Source organism: Hippopotamus amphibius, chromosome 6, assembly GCF_030028045.1.
Source record: "Hippopotamus amphibius kiboko isolate mHipAmp2 chromosome 6, mHipAmp2.hap2, whole genome shotgun sequence".
NCBI lineage: Eukaryota > Metazoa > Chordata > Mammalia > Artiodactyla > Hippopotamidae > Hippopotamus > Hippopotamus amphibius.
The window spans coordinates 72,997,771-73,014,603 of record NC_080191.1 but is presented as its reverse complement, the minus strand read 5'-3'; the positions used below and the strand labels follow the sequence as shown (position 1 = coordinate 73,014,603).

At 46.9% G+C, this 16,833-nt stretch overlaps 1 protein-coding gene across 1 annotated transcript in view; it reads right to left on the bottom strand.

Moving 5' to 3' along the window:
- The window catches only part of NT5E (5'-nucleotidase ecto), a 67,037-nt gene extending 50,751 nt beyond the window's left edge, over positions 1-16,286 (bottom strand). The window contains exon 1 of the mRNA XM_057740172.1: positions 15,842-16,286. Within this exon, the coding sequence (XP_057596155.1) occupies positions 15,842-16,180 (339 nt within the window). The 5' untranslated portion in view covers positions 16,181-16,286. The remainder of the gene's footprint in view (positions 1-15,841) is intronic.
- Between the last annotated feature and the right edge of the window lie 547 nt (positions 16,287-16,833).

The following is a 16,833-nucleotide window of genomic DNA, read 5'->3' as shown; positions in this document are numbered from 1 at the left end:
AGTCTTCCCCACTGAGTTTGGACTGAACCTCAAAATCCTTCTTACCCTGGCCCTGAGGGGAGTTACTGTCCATCACCTAGAGATTGACACTTGAGATGAAATTGTTTTCCATGCCTGCACTAAGATAATATTACAAGTGTGGAATCTATTGACTTCTAATGACAGTAAAATATGACTTCAGGGAGCGACACATGCTAGAGGCAATACTTTCCAATCCTTTCTGACATTTCTCTCTTTATGACATTTGCTCCACAAAGAGTGTGGATGGAACCGCAACTGAATCCAGCTGTCAGCTGTCAAGCCATGGCCTGACCACACTGTCCTCTGAGGCCTCATGCCTACTTCCAGGCTTTTTCTTTCCCAAAGTTCTGCCTAGGAGGAGCCATTATTTCTTCATTTACTTCCTTCACCCATAAACACATGCTCCCAGTGGTACTGAGTGAATGAACGAACAGAAGAAGTAATAAGATGACTCCTCAGGGTGAGAGTGAGAGAAACAAAGCCCTTGGCATGGGAGTGGGTGGTGATGGGGGCTGACACAGGGAGGGGGCCCAAGGCCTGACTGATGCTGCCATTTCTTCTTGGTCCACTGGAGGGGACGTGGAGGTCAGTGGCCATCCACCAGCCTTCTGTGAAGGTCTCCCATTATGCTGGACTATTTTGTCCTTATGGAGAAATCTTCCACCTTCTGAATTCTCCAGTTACAGGTTATTGATCAAAGCTACCTCTCTCCCTATTATTAAAGAATATGCATTAATCGGTAGATAAAGAAGAGGTAGTATATATACAATGGAATATTAGTCGTAAACAGAATGAAATAATGCCATTTGCAGCAATGTGGATGGACCTAGAGGTTATCATACTAAGTGAAATAAGTCAGACAGAGACAAATATCATATGGTACCACTTATATGTAGAATCTAAAATATGACACAAATGAACTTACCTACGAAACAGAAACAGACTCACAGACAGAGAGACTTGTGGTTGCTGAGGGGGAAGCAGGGTGGGAGAGGGATGGATTGAGAATTTGGGGGTAGCAGATGTAAGCTATTATACACAGAATGGATAAACAAGGTCCTACTGTAGAGCACAGGGAACTATATTCAATATCCTGGCATAAACCATTATGGAAAAGAATATGAAAAAGAATGTGTATATATGTATAACTGAATCACTTTGCTGTGCAGCAGAAATTAACTCAACCTTGTAAATCAACTATACTCCAATAAAGTAAACAAACAAAAAAAAAGAATATGCATTAATCAGGCCCCATAATTCATTTAAAATGTCCTTAGCACAGGGGAAATGCTTGGTAAATATTTCCTGGACAAATGAACAAGTAAATAAGTGATTGATGAGGGGGAGGGAAAAAAGAGATGGAGAATGAATTCCCAAGGCTGGAGCTGCTGGTCCTCAACCCTGAGGTGGTGGCCCCAGCAGCCTCTTCCCTGTAACCTAGAATTCTGTGCCAGTGTCAGCCTGTCTGCATGGGCTGTGATGGGAAAAAGGTCCAGACACAGTCCCACTGGCTTCTGGCACCAAACTGGTAAAGAGCCCTGTTCTGAAACCCTCTGATGAAGCAGGCCACAGAGTGATAACTTTAGCAGAAAACACAGCCACAAAAGGCAAGCGAGCAGCAAAACCCTGCAAGGCGAAAAAGCCTCACAGGCCAAGACTCTGCTAGGCCTCCCCAAAGAAATCAAGCTGTGCAGCGGTCATGGTGACCCAGCTCTGAATGAGTGTCTGATACAACATCCTTGGTTGGTTTGCCTGGACCTGCAGCAGAATTTTCATTCCAAGTGTTACCAGAAAATTTAGATTTTTTTTTCCAAGTCTGAAATGACTCCCCACCCCCATATCAGGCCTGTCCAGCTTGAACCCCAGGTGAGGGGGTTTCAGACACAGAAAATGGGCCAGCCTGGGAGGAGGCTGATGGAGCGGAGGCCTGGGCCCCTTGCCCATTTTCTGTGCAGGAGACGCTCCATGGAGTTGCCTGGGAGTGACCTGGTGCTCACTGCCCTCTCTCCCACCCTCCTCAGGGCTCCCCACTTCCCCCTATCTGGCCATTGACCACCAGCAGACGGATACTTGCCCTCAGTAAACCTGTGAAGGAGACCCTTGTGAGGATGCATGTGGTCCCAGGTGTTGGGAAGAAGTTTCCATAACCTCAGAGAAACCCCTGGAGAAGCAGTGCAGCCCCAGGGCAACCCTCCCTTCCCCTCACGACCAACCAGCCACGAAGTCCCGTTGCTCCAGGGGTCCCCTCCTCCACGTGCTCCCACCGCCCCACTCTGCCTCATCGCTTCTCACCCAGACCTTTTCAGAGTCTCCCAGCCGGTCTCTGGCCACCAGGCCCACACATCTTCCGCCCACAGCCCACAGGCCACCAGAATGCAAGTCCTCAAACACCCATCTGACTGCTTCCGGCCCCGCTGTGAGTCTCTGCAAGGCTCCCCACTTCCCATCGAAATCCCAGTCCTGCCTCCTCGGATGTTCCATTAGCGAGTTCCGCCCTGATCTCCCTCGTTTTTTTCTGCCAAACCAGGCGTCCTCGGTTCCAGGAACACTAATCCCCCCTTAGATGCAGCTCAAGTGTGACCTCCACGAGAAGCCTTCCATGGTGCCACCACTGCAGACGGCCCTCCTGCTACATCCTGCCACATCCGTCACTCTTCACTGCCGCTGTCTGTTCACACATCTTTCTCCCAGAGGCAGGAGCAGTGTCGACTCGACTGTCCCAGTGTCCTCGGTGATGCCAGACATGCGCCTGGCACCAGCGCCCAGCAGATGTTTACTGAATGAATAATAAAACCACCCACCCCACCTGCTCCATTCGAATGGGCTCCATTTTCACCTATGATTTGGTAGGTGAGCCACTGAAACTTTTCACAAGGGGGCAAGATATAAAAGCACACGTGTAAATAGCAGTTAAGTGATATCTAGTTGTAAAACAAGAGAAGCCACATTGCTTAGAAGCAGCTGAACCAGACAGTAAGCTTGGAAGTTTAGCTAAATGTATCACAATTCACTGCCCGGTTCTCTTATTTCATTTCCTATGTTTTGATTTATATTTCCACTAATATCTTATTGGCACTTGTTTGTGAATAGAACAGATTTTTTTTTTATAAACTTTAAATTTTATATTGGAGTATGGCCGATGAACAATGTTGTGTTTGTTAGTTTCAGGTGTACACCGAAGTGATTCAGTTGTATGCATACATGCATCTATTCTTTTTCAAATTCTTTTCCCATTTAGGGTGTTACAGAATATTGAGTAGATTTCCCTGTGCTATACAGCAGGTCCTTGTTGGTTATCCATTTTAAATATAGCAGTGTATACATGTCAATCTCAAACTCTCTAACTATCCTTCACCCTCCACCCTTCCCGCCCGGTAACCACAAGTTCATTCTCTAAGTCTGTGAGTCTATTTCTGCTGTGTAAATAAGTTGATTTATAGCTTTTGCACAGCAAAGGAAACCATAAACAAAAGGACAACCCAAAGAATGGGAGAAAATATTTGCAAATGATGTGACTGACAAGGGCTTAGTCTCCAAAATTTCCAAACAGTTCATAGAACTTAACATCATCAAAACAACCCAATCAAAAAAATGGGCAGAAGACCTAAACAGACATTTCTTCAAAGAAGACATACAGATGGCCAAGAGGCACATGAAAAGATGCTCAACCTTGCTAATTATTAGAGAAATGCAAATCAAAACTCAATGTGATATCACCTCCCACCAGTCAGAATGGCCATCATCAAAATATCCACAAACCAGAAATGCTGGAGGGGATATGGAGAGAAGGGAACCCTCCTACCCTGTTGGTGGGAATGTAAATTGGTGCGGCCACTATGAAGAACAGTATGGAGGTTCCTTAATAAACTAAAACTAGAGCTACCATATGATCCTGCAATCCAACTCCTGGGCATATATCCAGAAAAAAACATGGCCTGAAAAGATACGTGCACCCCAATGTTCACTGCAGTGCTGTTAGCAAGACATGGAAGCAACCGAAATGTTCATTGATAGATGAATGGATAGATGTGGTACATATATATAACGGAATATTAGCCGTTAAAAAGAATGAAATAATGCCATTTGCAGGAACATGGATGGACCTAGAGACTGTCGTACTGAGTGAAGTAAGTCAGAGGAAGAGAATATCATATGATACTGCTTATATGTGGAATCTAAAAAATAAAATGGAACTTTTTGAAGTCTTTCTGTTGGGAACCTGCCAAGGAGATCAACTCTTTGGTCTATCAAAGGACACCTATAAGATATCTGAATTAGGAAACATTTCATAGCCCCATCTTTGTCCACAAAGGACTGTGAAAATTACCAGTGAATTTGACATAAGGGAATTTCAAGAAAGAGAAAAAAAAAATTAAAAACAAAACACATGACACAAAGAAATACTAATAGTTAAGACTTTCATGTTACATGGCCAAGCCCGGCCTACACATTAACTCATTCAATTTTTCCAACGCTGTGATGTAGGCGCTATTATTTGTCCTTAAGAAAGATGAGGAAACAGGCACAGGACTTCCACAATTAGCAAGCAGCAGAGCTGGGGTTTGAACAAAGCAAGGCTTTAGCATCCGGGACCTTCACTATTCTGCCAAAGTGCCGCTAATACAAGCACCTGTAAACCAAAATGTAAACGAATATTAAAAAAATGAATATATATATATGTATAACTGAATCATTTTGCTGTACAGCAGTAATTAACACAACACTGTAAATCAACTATGCTTCAATAAAAAATAATAAAGAAATGAAAAATACAGCTATTATATACAGAATGGAATAGCAGCAAGGTCCTACTGTATGGCACAGTGAACCATGTTCAACATCCCATGATAAACCATAATGGAAAAGAATATGTAAAAAAAATACAAGCATCTGGAAGGGATGAGTATCATTCAACAACCCACTGGTTTCTTCCAGGTTTCCAGAGTGCCAGTTAACATGGCCCTGCTCCTCATTCTCAGGAAGGGTTAAGGCAGGCTGGAACACAGCAGGACCTGACCATCTCCATCCATGCATCCATAAAGCAAGTGGGAACCACAGACAGGGACGTGTGAGAGAGCCTGGCAAAGATGCAGGCCCGCCCTGCCAGGTAAGGATAGACGGAGCTCCAAGTGCGAGCTGTGCCCCCCACAGCGCTGGGCAGGGGAAGCTCACAGGCCAGGGACGTCAGCTGTGTTATCAAATGAGGGGATGAAAACACGACGTCTGGGATAGTCAAAAATGTTCCCAGTGAAGACGAGAGGCTTAAATCCAGGTAGAAGAAAAACAATGGAAAGACGAATCGATTCAAGAGCCGTGCGGGATGCATGATACAGAGGACAAGAATTTCTGTTTTAATCTGAAGAACTCGATTGTGATAATGTCGGAAGGCCATATGTCAGAGATTTGCAACACATGAATTGAGTTAGTCATTTAGACACTAGCTCATCCCATGAAGGAGGCTGCAGGACACCCTATAATTGAAGGGTTAGGGGAGAACCTGGTCCATCACACAACAGGGCTCAGCTGCCAATCACTTGGAGACTCACCAACGACCGTAAGAGGGGAGGATCGCAAGTTAGATCCGGCTTGGTTGGTCCATTTCTGGGGTTGTGGCCACTCCTGGTGCTGGGTTGTGCTACACACCAACAGTTTTAGGCCCTGGCAGGTGAAGGTGGCATCTGATTGAACAGCAGAAAAGATCCCCGGGCTCAGTCCAGCTTACCTGCACCTCAGTGTTTGTTGAAAGAATGAATGAATGAATGAACAAGTACCGAACAGAGCATTTCACATTTGCCAGTATAAACTCTCTGGACGTGCAAAATACCCATATCACTGTTACCTTAGAATTACCTGCTCAACTACTTGGGTTCCAGGCAGGTTTAACGACATCTCAGAGGAGCTAGAAGGCTCCAGCTAATGTCTGGATTCTATATAGAACCAATTATTCAGGTGATGAAAAAGAAGTGTCAAGAGGATTTTCAAGTTCTGGTTATACAGTTGAAGACCACAGACAGGGAGGGCGTTTACACAGCATCCTGAGGTATTTATGAGTGACGTCGACAGCTGCCCATCTGCTGTGTGATCTGGTTGGTCCTTTCCTGTTCTCAGTTAAGAAAACACAGATGCTAGGACAAGAATAGCTAAGAAGCTGCCTCTGCTTCCTCCCCTCCCTGCCTGAGGCTGGTCTCACCCAGCCCAGCCCTGGTGTGGAAACTCAGGCTGGAACAGAGGAAGCAGACGGCCCGGGACCACAGCCAGAGGACAGGGTGGGGGCTGTTCCTATCACTGAGGCCCGGGATCCACAACCCATGGAACACACAACTTCCGAGGTCTGAGCTATAGGAATAGCTACCAACTATCTTTGCTTTAAAAAAAACAAACAAAAAAACCCCACAAAAACCCCACTGCCATCTGATATCTCTTTCAAGCTTCCCAAACCAGCACTACTAGTGTTTTCCCAGAACATCTGCTTTGTTACTGAAAATAAAGTAATTTAGTTTTCTTAACATGAGAGACTTGGTAAGCACTTGAATATAAGATGACTTCTCTTTGCTTAGGAACTGGTTTTCTGGGGAGGAGGGGAAACACGCCCACCACCGATTTGGGCATATATGGCACCTGAGCGTCGCCTTCTGCAGCTGGAGAATCCCTTTGCGCAGCTGTTAGGATTTCAGTCCTTTTTGCTTTTCTTTGCTTCTCCCCGTTCACCTCCCCTTCCTAGGTCTTACCCAGCCTCTCGATGTGGTTAAGAAGAGCTCAGATGGGCACAGTTCCCTCTGCTGAACGGTAAGTTTCACCCTGGCAGGTCTTGTTCACTGTCCGAAGCACTGAGCACAGAGCCCGGCACAGGCTAGTGCCTAGTGAATATTTGTGGACTGAATGAATAAATGAACCTCAGAGACAACAGGCTTGAAACGGGGCTCATCATCCCCCCATTTCGGCCACCATTTTCTATTATGAAGAGGGCAACCCTCCATCCAAAATCCATCCAAACCTCTGTCACCTGGAGGTACCTGGGAGAAGACCCAAGCCATCCCTCCACAAGGAAACAGCTGCCATGAAAGGAACACTACAGGAGAAATGAGAGCTGTCAGGCAAACTTAGACTTGGGCATAAAATTCAGTCCCAGGACAAACTGAGCTACGTTGGCAGACTAGAAGCAAGACAGACGGCCAGGCAGGGGCTGAGGGGGCTGAGAAATGACACAGGCAGACCACCCTCTCCAAATCCCCTGTTTTATAAATGAGGAATCCGCTGCCCAAACTCGCGTAGATAATGAGCTTTAAAAGCCAAGAAGTAAACCCTGGGTGTCCTGAGGTCCTGTCCAGATCTCTTTCCACCGCTTCTGCCTGCCACAGCCCCACAGGGTACAAGCATGTCCAGTAAGTCCAGGAAAAGACTTTAGGTGGAAATAACAGGCTTCAGCTGTTAGGGGGTAAGCTTACGACACCTCTGCCCTCCTGAGGTGTGGTGTCAAACACTGCTGACTCTCTCTGTGTCCACGGCTTAACCCCTCTTAGTCATCTTTTGATTATAACCTCTCCTGAACCACGCGGGCTGGCGGAAGGTGAGCGCGGCCAGCACTGTGTAAAGGACTTTACACACATTATCATCTCCTTTAAGCCCCACAACAACCTATGGGGGGAAGCCTGCCATCACACCCACCTTACACCTGAAGAAAGGAAGACTCCATGAGATCCAAGAACCTGCTGACAGTTCATAGGTTTTTTTAAAAATACATCTTTATTGGAGTATAACTGCTTTACAATGTTAGTTTCTGCTGTACAACAAAGTGAATCAACTACATGTATACATATATCCCCATGTCCCCTCCTTCTTGAGCTTCCCTCCCACACTTCTTACCCCACCCCTCCAAGCCAACACAAAGCACTAAGCTGATCTCCCTGTGCTATGCAGCAGCTTCCCACTAGCCATCTACCTTACATTTGGTAGTGTATATATGTCAATGCTACTCTCTTATTATGTCCCAGCCTCCCTCCCACCCCCGCCGTGTCCTCAACTCTGTTTTACACATTTGTATCTTTATTCCTGCCCTGCTACTAGGTTCATCAGTACCATTTTTCTAGAATCCATGTATATGCGTTAGCCTTCGGTATTTGTCTTTCTCTTTCTGACTTACTTCACTCTGTCTGACAGACTCTAGTTCACAGATTCTAAGCAGCAGAGAGGAGGCCTGACCCTAGACAGTCTCCCCTCAGTGACCCTGTGCCATGCAGCCTGCCTACTGAAAATGGTCCTAGTGGGTTTAGCCTTCCTTATCCTTCATCACAGTGCTGAACGAGTCCCCATAAAACTGAGTTCCCTTACTGAGTTTATGATTAATCTCTGTTCAAACCTTTATTCCCTTTCTTGTCCCCTCTGACCTCAACCACGTGCTAACTAAACAATAATCAACCAGAGTCGGAGGATGAAAACCCACTGTTGTAGATTTCATCATTAACATACAAACTCAGGTTGTTCTCCTAATAGGCCCCCGAGCCACGGATCACTTGGCCAGAGAATTATAAACCGGAGACATCCTGAAACTGCAATTAAGAAATGACACAAGATGATGATTAAGCCCAATGTCTTATTTCGTCTCCTTTAAAAACACCCCTAACTCAAAGACCAAGCTGGAGTGGATGTGAGGCTTCTCTCCCAATCCCCTGCTGGCATCCTACAATAAACCCTTATTTTGATGCACAGTCAGAGCTTGGCATTCTGTGCTGTGGGTACATCAGCCCTTTACCCGGTTACATTAGGTCATCATCTCCTACCTAGACCACTGCCCAGCCCCTTCTTCCATCCTCTTCTCTGGCGTCTTCTCCCTCCCATCCATTTCTGCTCATTTTCCAAAACCATGATTTCCCTCTGTCACTGAGAGGTGTTTTCTCACATCAACCAATTCTCCCGTTGTCTGCGGTTACCAACTGGGTATCCAACAATTCAATTCTTATTTTGACACTGTCCACCTGGAGTTGTTACCGCGTGGAGCTAAATCGGACTCCATGTTAGATCTATTTCTTTGACTTTAACCTTTGCTTTTTGTTGCTTTTGTTATTGTAATCATACATGATGGCCTGCCTCCAGGAACACTGCCCCTCTGCCTGAATGTTGAACTAAAGTACAAAAATAAACTCAAAATGGATTAAAGACCTAAATATAAGGCCAGACATTATAAAACTCCTAGAGGAAAACATAGGCAGAACACTCTATGACATACAGCAAAGCAAGATCCCTTTTGACCCACCTCCTAGAAAAATGGAAATAAAATCAAGAATAAACAAACGGAACCTAATGAAACTTAAAAGCTTTTGCACAGTGAAAGCAACCATAAACAAGACAAGAAGGCAACCCTCAGAATGGGAAAAAATAGTTGCCAACGAAACAACAAAGGATTAATCTCCAAAATATACAAGCAGCTCATGTAGCTTAATACCAAAAAAGCAAGTAACCCAATCCACACATGGGCAGAAGACCTAAACATACATTTCTCCAAAGAAGACATACAGATGGCCAACAAACACATGAAAAGATGCTCAACATCACTAATCATCAGAGAAATGCAAGTCAAAGCCACAATGAGGTATCACCTCACATGGGTCAGAATGGCCATCATCAAAACATCTAGAGTCAAGAAATGTTGGAGAGGGTGTGGAGAAAAGGGAACTCTCCTGCACTGTTGGTGGGAATGTAAGTTGGTACAGCCACTATGGAAAACAGTTTGGAGGTTCCTTAAAAAACTAAAAATAGAACTAAAAATAGATCCAGTAATCCCACTACTGGGCATATACCCAGAGAAAACCATAATCCAAAAAGAAACATGTACCATAATGTTCATTGCAGCACTATTTACAATAGCCAGGACATGGAAGCAACCTAAATGCCCATCAACAAATGAATAGATAAAGAAGATGTAGCATGTATATACACAACGGAATATTACTCAGCTATAAAAAGGAATGAGATGGAGCTATATGTCACGAGGTGGATAGACCTAGAGTCTGTCATACAGAGTGAAGTAAGCCAGAAAGAGAAAAACAAATATTGTATGCTAACTCAATATACGGAATCTAAGAAAAAAAAAAAAAAAAGGTACTGATGAACCCAGTGACAAGATAAGAATAAGGATGCAGATGCAGAGAATGGACTGGAGGACACAAGGTTGGGGGGCGGGGGATGAAGGGGAAGCTGGCACGAAGTGAGAGAGTAGCATAGACATATATATACTACCAACTGTAAAACAGATAGCCACTGGGAAGTTGCTGTATAACAAAGGGAGTTCATCTCGATGATGGGTGATGCCTTAGAGGGCCGGGATGGGGAGGGTGGGGAGGAGTCAAGGGAGGGAGGGAATATGGGGATATATGTATAAATACAGCTGATTGACTTTGGTGTACCTCAAAAACTGTACAAGAGTGTAAAGCAATTATATTCCAATAAAAAAAAAAGTGCCTCTGTTCAGCCCACCAGCAGACAATCTGCCCTGCCCACCTGTGTGAATGGCGGAAATTAACATATCCCTTCACTGAGGCTGGTTACTCCCAGAGATCTTTTGTAAGACTGATGGCCCTTTTCCTTTACTTCCCCACAGCCCCTCCCTCCCTGGTTCTATAAGACAAACTAGCATCCAGACCCCAATAAGATGGTTTTTTGAGGAGACACGAGTCTGCCATCTTCTCAGTTTGCTGACTTTCTGAATAAAGTCGTATTCCTTGCCTCAACACCTTGTCTCCGATGCATTGGCCTGTCGTGTGGTGAGCAGAGCAAGCTTGGATTCGGTAACAGAGTGAGCATCAGATCCCACAAATCCTGGGCTCAGAGCCATAAGTCTGCCCCTTCAGATGCCAGGAACAGGTCTTGGCTCACCTGTACTTCTGACGCATCAGCCATAAATTAGGGAATCCAACGAGCCCCTCCACAGGTTTGATAATTTGCTAGAATGACTCACAGAACTCAGGAAACTGCTTTCGTTACTGTTGCTGGTGTACTTTAAAGGATACAACTCAGGAACAGCCACATGGAAGACATGCATGGGGCAAGGGCTGCAAGGAGAAGGGTGCACAGAGCTTTCATGCCCTCTCTGGGCACACCACCCTCCCAGCACTTCAATGTGTTCACCATCTGGGAGTTTTTATGGCGGTTTCATCACATTGACGCGATTGATTCAATCCCTGACCACTGGTGATTAGCTCAATCTCCAGGCCCCCTCCCTTCCCCGGAAGTTGAAAGTGTCTACCCTCTAATCCTGGCTTGGTCTTTAGGCTGCCAGCCCTCATCCTGAAGCTCTGTAGGGGTTTTCAGCTATCAATCACCTCATTAACATACAAAAGACCCTCATCCCCAAGAGTTTGGGGAGCTATGTGCCAGGGACTGCAGACAGAGACAAAATATTCATTTTTATTAACCACAAGTCCCTCTACTCAGAAACCCCTAGTGGGTCTCCATGACAACAGGAGAGCCCGTACTTTTCAGGGTGGCCTGGACACTGTACACCATCTCATCTCCCCTGATTCCTGCCACCTTGCTCTGGTCCAGGCTGGTCCATCTTACAGATTCCTGCCTCTGCATCTGTGCCTCATCCTCTTGCCCCTTCACTGAATCAAAACAGAATCAAAACACATCTTAGGACACCATTGGTTTAGGGATGTGAGGAACCTCAGATTTTACAGATGAGGAACTCATGACCCAGACAGCTGAATGGGATAACCTCAGATCACAGAGTCATCTCTCAAAGGCAGAGAGAATGGTACCCATCTCTGAATTCCAGTGATGACCACTGGGGGTGACAAGTTCCAAATTAACAGTCTTGTGTAAAAGTTCAAAAGCACAAACAACAAGCTAAAAAAACAATTAATTTGATTATACCAAGTGGAGGATCTCTGTTCAACGAAAAGACACTACGGACAAAATTAATAGAGCTAAATAGAAGACATTTGCAATGCCTAAAATTGATTACAGATCAATACTTAGAACCCCTGAAAATCAGGAGAAGAGCAAACTCAGAAACCCCTAATTTTTTAAAGAGTAAAGGATGTGAACATGCAATTAGGGAAGAGGAAACCCCAAAAGTTAACAAACATATCAAATTCACTAGTTATTAGAAAAATGTAAGATCAAACAATGAGATGTCATTTCACACCTCCTGGAAAGCTGGAGAATGATGCAAAGCAGGGAGAAGGATGTGAGGGTCACATCTGCCTGGGGGTGGGTGGGGTGAGTAGAGGGCTCCAGGAAAGCAACCAGGCAGTCCTTAGAGTAAGTGTACAGTCCCTGTGACCAGCAATTCCGCCCTTGGTATGGATCCCAAAAAAATCCTCCCAGGCGGGACGTGCAGGAGGCTATTCGGGGCAGCACATCTGTGGAACTGCGTGCAGTACGATGCGTGCCATCTCCAAACCTCTCACGGGGCAGCAGATACTAAAGCGTGCGGAGGTCTCTGGAGCACAGCGTACAGTGTATGTACAGGTAGATACAGAGGGACACTGCTCAATGAGGAAGCATTAAGAATAGTTCAGACAAAGAAAAATAATAATCAAACCTCTGGCTTGATAATACAAACTGCTACATGATGTTACATGATTAGCATTTAAAAATAATTTTTTAATACAAATTTTTTTTTAAAAAGTAAAAAGAAAATAGTTCAGACAATGGGACTTAGAAAAGAGGGTGGAGGGAGTAGAGGAGGGCGGTAGGCTGTTATGGGGCACTCAGAATCAAATAAACTGAGAGCTGAAAACCCAAATCTCCCTTCCTCACTTTTCCTTTTCTTGGCAGAGCACATGGAACTAAACTTTACTGAGTGTTTACTCTGAGCCAGCAGGGTGCTAGGGATTTTTACATTTATTATCTCATGTATCACTTGCGAAAATCCTACACAGTTGGGTGGGGGTGATCCCTCTTGTTTTGCAGTTGGAAACAGGAGGCTCAGAGAAAGCAACCCGCCACACTCACCGTGAGTGCATCCGAGCTGTCTTTCTGTGCCTCTGCCAATACAGCGACACCAACTTGCGACTCCTGACATTCTCCCTCTAGAGTTTTCTGCCTGGCAGGTGGGTCCAGGGGTCTCCAGGCTGGCCCTCAGTTCTGGAGTTATCAGAACCCCTCCAACTGCTCTCCCTGGGACATGCAGGTCCAGAGGTCTAGGGAACTCCAGGGCTTAAGCTAGATTCTAGCAGCTTCCTCTGCCCCCCAAAACCCGCACATCCTGAGATGTGACTCCTCTAACCAGCTCTAGTTTCTAGAGAACTGGAGATGTCCCTGCACAATTGTTTTCCACCCTGATCTAAATCTCCAGCTTCCTGGGAGTCAAGATGTAGCTGCAGGTGGGGAGAACAGGAACAGCAACACAACAACAAATTCCTTGAGAGCAGTACAAGCAAAATGACAGTGAAAAACCTCTGTAAAGCCAGAATATGGCAGACCTTTATCCCATGTTAAAGCATCATGAAAACTAGGATTTTATGCAGGTCAAATCATGTTTGTCAAACCCCAGAACTGCACAGAGTAAGTCTGATGAGATGCTATCAGGCACTTGACTGTTGGCCATCTTCCCCCCTCCCCATACCCCCGCCAACATTATATAAATTGCCTAGTTTTCCTCAGGCCCCAGTCCAATTATTTTGAGTGCAATTGAAAAGAAAGTAATTCCATCCAATAAAAAGTATTCTAAACATTCCCGGTGGTGATGGGCTGTAACCTGCACCAGATTGCTTAAGCTTTACCCACCATCCTGTCATAAACAACTTGATATGTTGATTAACACCATGAGCTTTTTTTTTTTTAAAGCTCTTTATTGGAATATAATTGCTTTACACTCTTGTGCCAGTTTTTGAGGCACACCAAAGTGAATCAGCTGTATTTATACGTATATCCCCATATTCCCTCCCTCCTGAGACTCCCTCCCACCCTCCCTATCCTGGCCCTCTGAGTCAACACCCATCATTGACTTTATCTCCCTATGTTAGGCAGCAACTTCCCACTAGCTATCTATTTTACATTTGGTAGTGTATATCTGTCAATGCTACTACACCGTGAGCTTAATTTGACTTAAAGAGAAAAGCATTAGTCAGGAAAACTAGGAATTATCCTTTTTTTTTTTTTTTCTCCAAAAGGAGTCTACACAACTGTGGAGAAGAGTGTCACACACAAAAAAAAGTTTAGAAAGTTGTGGTTTAGACATGAAATCAAAGCAAACTCATGTACAGTTTATTCTTCCTGGTTGGAAACGGCAATGTAGGCTAGTAACAACTCAGTTCTATAATAGTTTATTCTACTGTTACCTAGAAAAAAGCATCATGCAGGTCGAGTGGTGGAGATTAGAATGCTAAGAGGCCACACACAGAATTCTTGAGACCCATGATTCTTTGGAGGAGTCCAGATGCCGGTGAACCCGCCAGATAAACTCTGGGGCTCAGGGGTCCCTTTGAATTGCTGCTGCTTTGAGCGTCCCTGATAACCTTAAAACTAACGATCAGAATGGAGAGGAGCTTTCTGCCCTTCTCTCATTTCTCTACAACGAGCTTTCTTGGAAAACACTCCCCACACAAAACAACTCAGCCCTCTTATCTTTTCCTGTCCTCCTCTCTCCAAGTTTGCATGGGGAAAGTGCTTTGCTTACCTCTGTGCTCTATCTGATATGAAGTGTGCTGTTAGCCCTCTTCCTGCCTTCCACACCCCACACATGGACTTCACAGATTTCCCTGGACCCTTTCTCTGTTGTTCCTCTAAAGCCCCTAGGATTTCTTGCCTCCAGGTTCTCCACAGAATCCCTTCACTCCAGGATTTTACACAGGGTTAAACGTGGGAGCTGGTTCGACTTACAAAAATCATACCTATTACTGTGTATGATCATACCTAATCATAAATACGACATACAAAAATCATATTTATTACTGTGTAACTCCTCTCTGCTCCGTTTCTAGAATGTAGTCCAACAAATGAGGCACCACCTTTAACAGAGCACTGGGGAACCTGGACCTAAACTCTTGCACGTTTCAAGAGCCTCTCATCTCTTAAATTGGACTCTCTTCCTAAATCTCTTCTGCCAAACTGGTTTTATTGAAATCCTTGAATCCCAGTGTTTTCAGCATTTTGGTTCTCTCTGGAAGTTTCTTTCTCTCTGTTTAAACCTCTCCAGCAGTGTCTGGTAATAATAACTAACATGTAAAGAGGCCATACTATGCGCCAGGCAACCCTCTGAAGGAGAATTATTATCCCCATTTCATCGTGGCAGGAAGTGAGGCAGAGAGAAAGTCCATTACACACAGAAGGCGCCCAGCGGGGACTCTCCTCAAGGCTGCCTGCTTAATTACGCTTAAGCTGCGGGGTCAAAGGGATCCGGAGTCCATTCTTAATCTGTCTCCCTATTCCGGAGCTGGGTGACCCGGATAATACACTCAACCTTTGACCCTGAGTTTGTTTCACTTCCAATTACTGATAAATCGAGATAAAGCTTTTCTCGAAAGATCGAGCAGTGAATGAGAGATTCGTGACGAGTCAACCTCGGTCCCAGGCACTGGATAACTGGGGCCCCACGCACCCCAGCTGAACCCCCTCACTGGTAGGGCTGGGACCCGCTCCTCTAAATACCCCATCTCACAGTGGGGGTGCAACAATATCAGTCCGTTGAAGACGAATCATGCAAGGGACGTCCATGTCTGCGTCCACCTGGCACACTGACAGGGAGTCCCGCTTTCTCCCCAAATCACTCTGCGCCCGGGTCCCAGGCTCGCCATCGGCGGCTCCTCCACCCCGGCTTCTCTGTCGGTCCGGGACTCCACCCCGCGGGCTTCCGAGCCGCCCAGGCTCGCCGTCTTACCATGGCATCGTAGCCCAGCGCGTTCATGAAGTGCGCCACCTCGGTGCCCTTGTACACGGTGAACCAGATGGTACCCTGATACTGGTCGCCGGCGTCGAGCAGCAGCACGTGGGGCTCGGCGCGGCGGATCTGGCGCACCTTGGTAGCCAGCCGTGCCACGCCGCCCACGCAGCGGCTGGCGTTGACGCACTTGCTCGAGTCCTGGCTGGTCTGCTCCAGCCGGCTGTGCACGTCGTTGGTGTGCAGGATGGTGAGCTCCCAGGCGCCCGCCGCGGGCCACAGCAGCGCGCCCAGCGCGAGGAGCCTCAGCGCCGCGGCGCGTGCGGCTCGGGGCCCCATGGCTGCGGCTGGTGGCGAGGGCGCGAGCGCGGGTGAGTGCAGGCGAGCCGGGCGGGTGGAGGAGGGCGGTGGCGAGCGCGGCCGGGCGCCGGAGTTAGGCGCACTGGCCGGCCCGCCGGCGGGCTGGCGGGCAGGCGGGGCGGAGCCGGGGCGGGCTCTCCTGCGGCCAGGAGGCCGGCCCCAAGGCCAGGCGCATAGCCGCGCGCTCACCCGACCCGACCCGACCCTGGCCGGCCGGACGGCCCGGGCCAGGCTGGCGGCTGGCATCCGCTCCGGGCGGGAACAGGGGGGAGGTTGTTCCCGCCGGGGAGCAGGCACCGGCCGCGGTCCCGGCGAGACCGGGGAACCTGGGCGCCGGCGGCCCCACTGCAGGTGACAGGCTGCTCTTTCCGGGGTGCGAGGTGGGAGTTGAAGGGTCCACCCCGCTTCCAGGTCCTCGCGGATTCTCGCCTCTTTACAGTTTTTCTAAAGAGGGGTGCCTTGTTTGTGTGGGTTCGTGGTGGCGCGAACTCATCTCCTGAAAGAACGAAAGAGGGAGGAGAGAGGAGGTGGAAAGGAAGAGGGGCGAGGCGAGGGAGCGAGGAGAGCGCTGTGCTTTGGGGGCTGTGGGAGCCCAAGACGGGTCGTGAGCTGGGACTGCTCTCTTTCCAGTT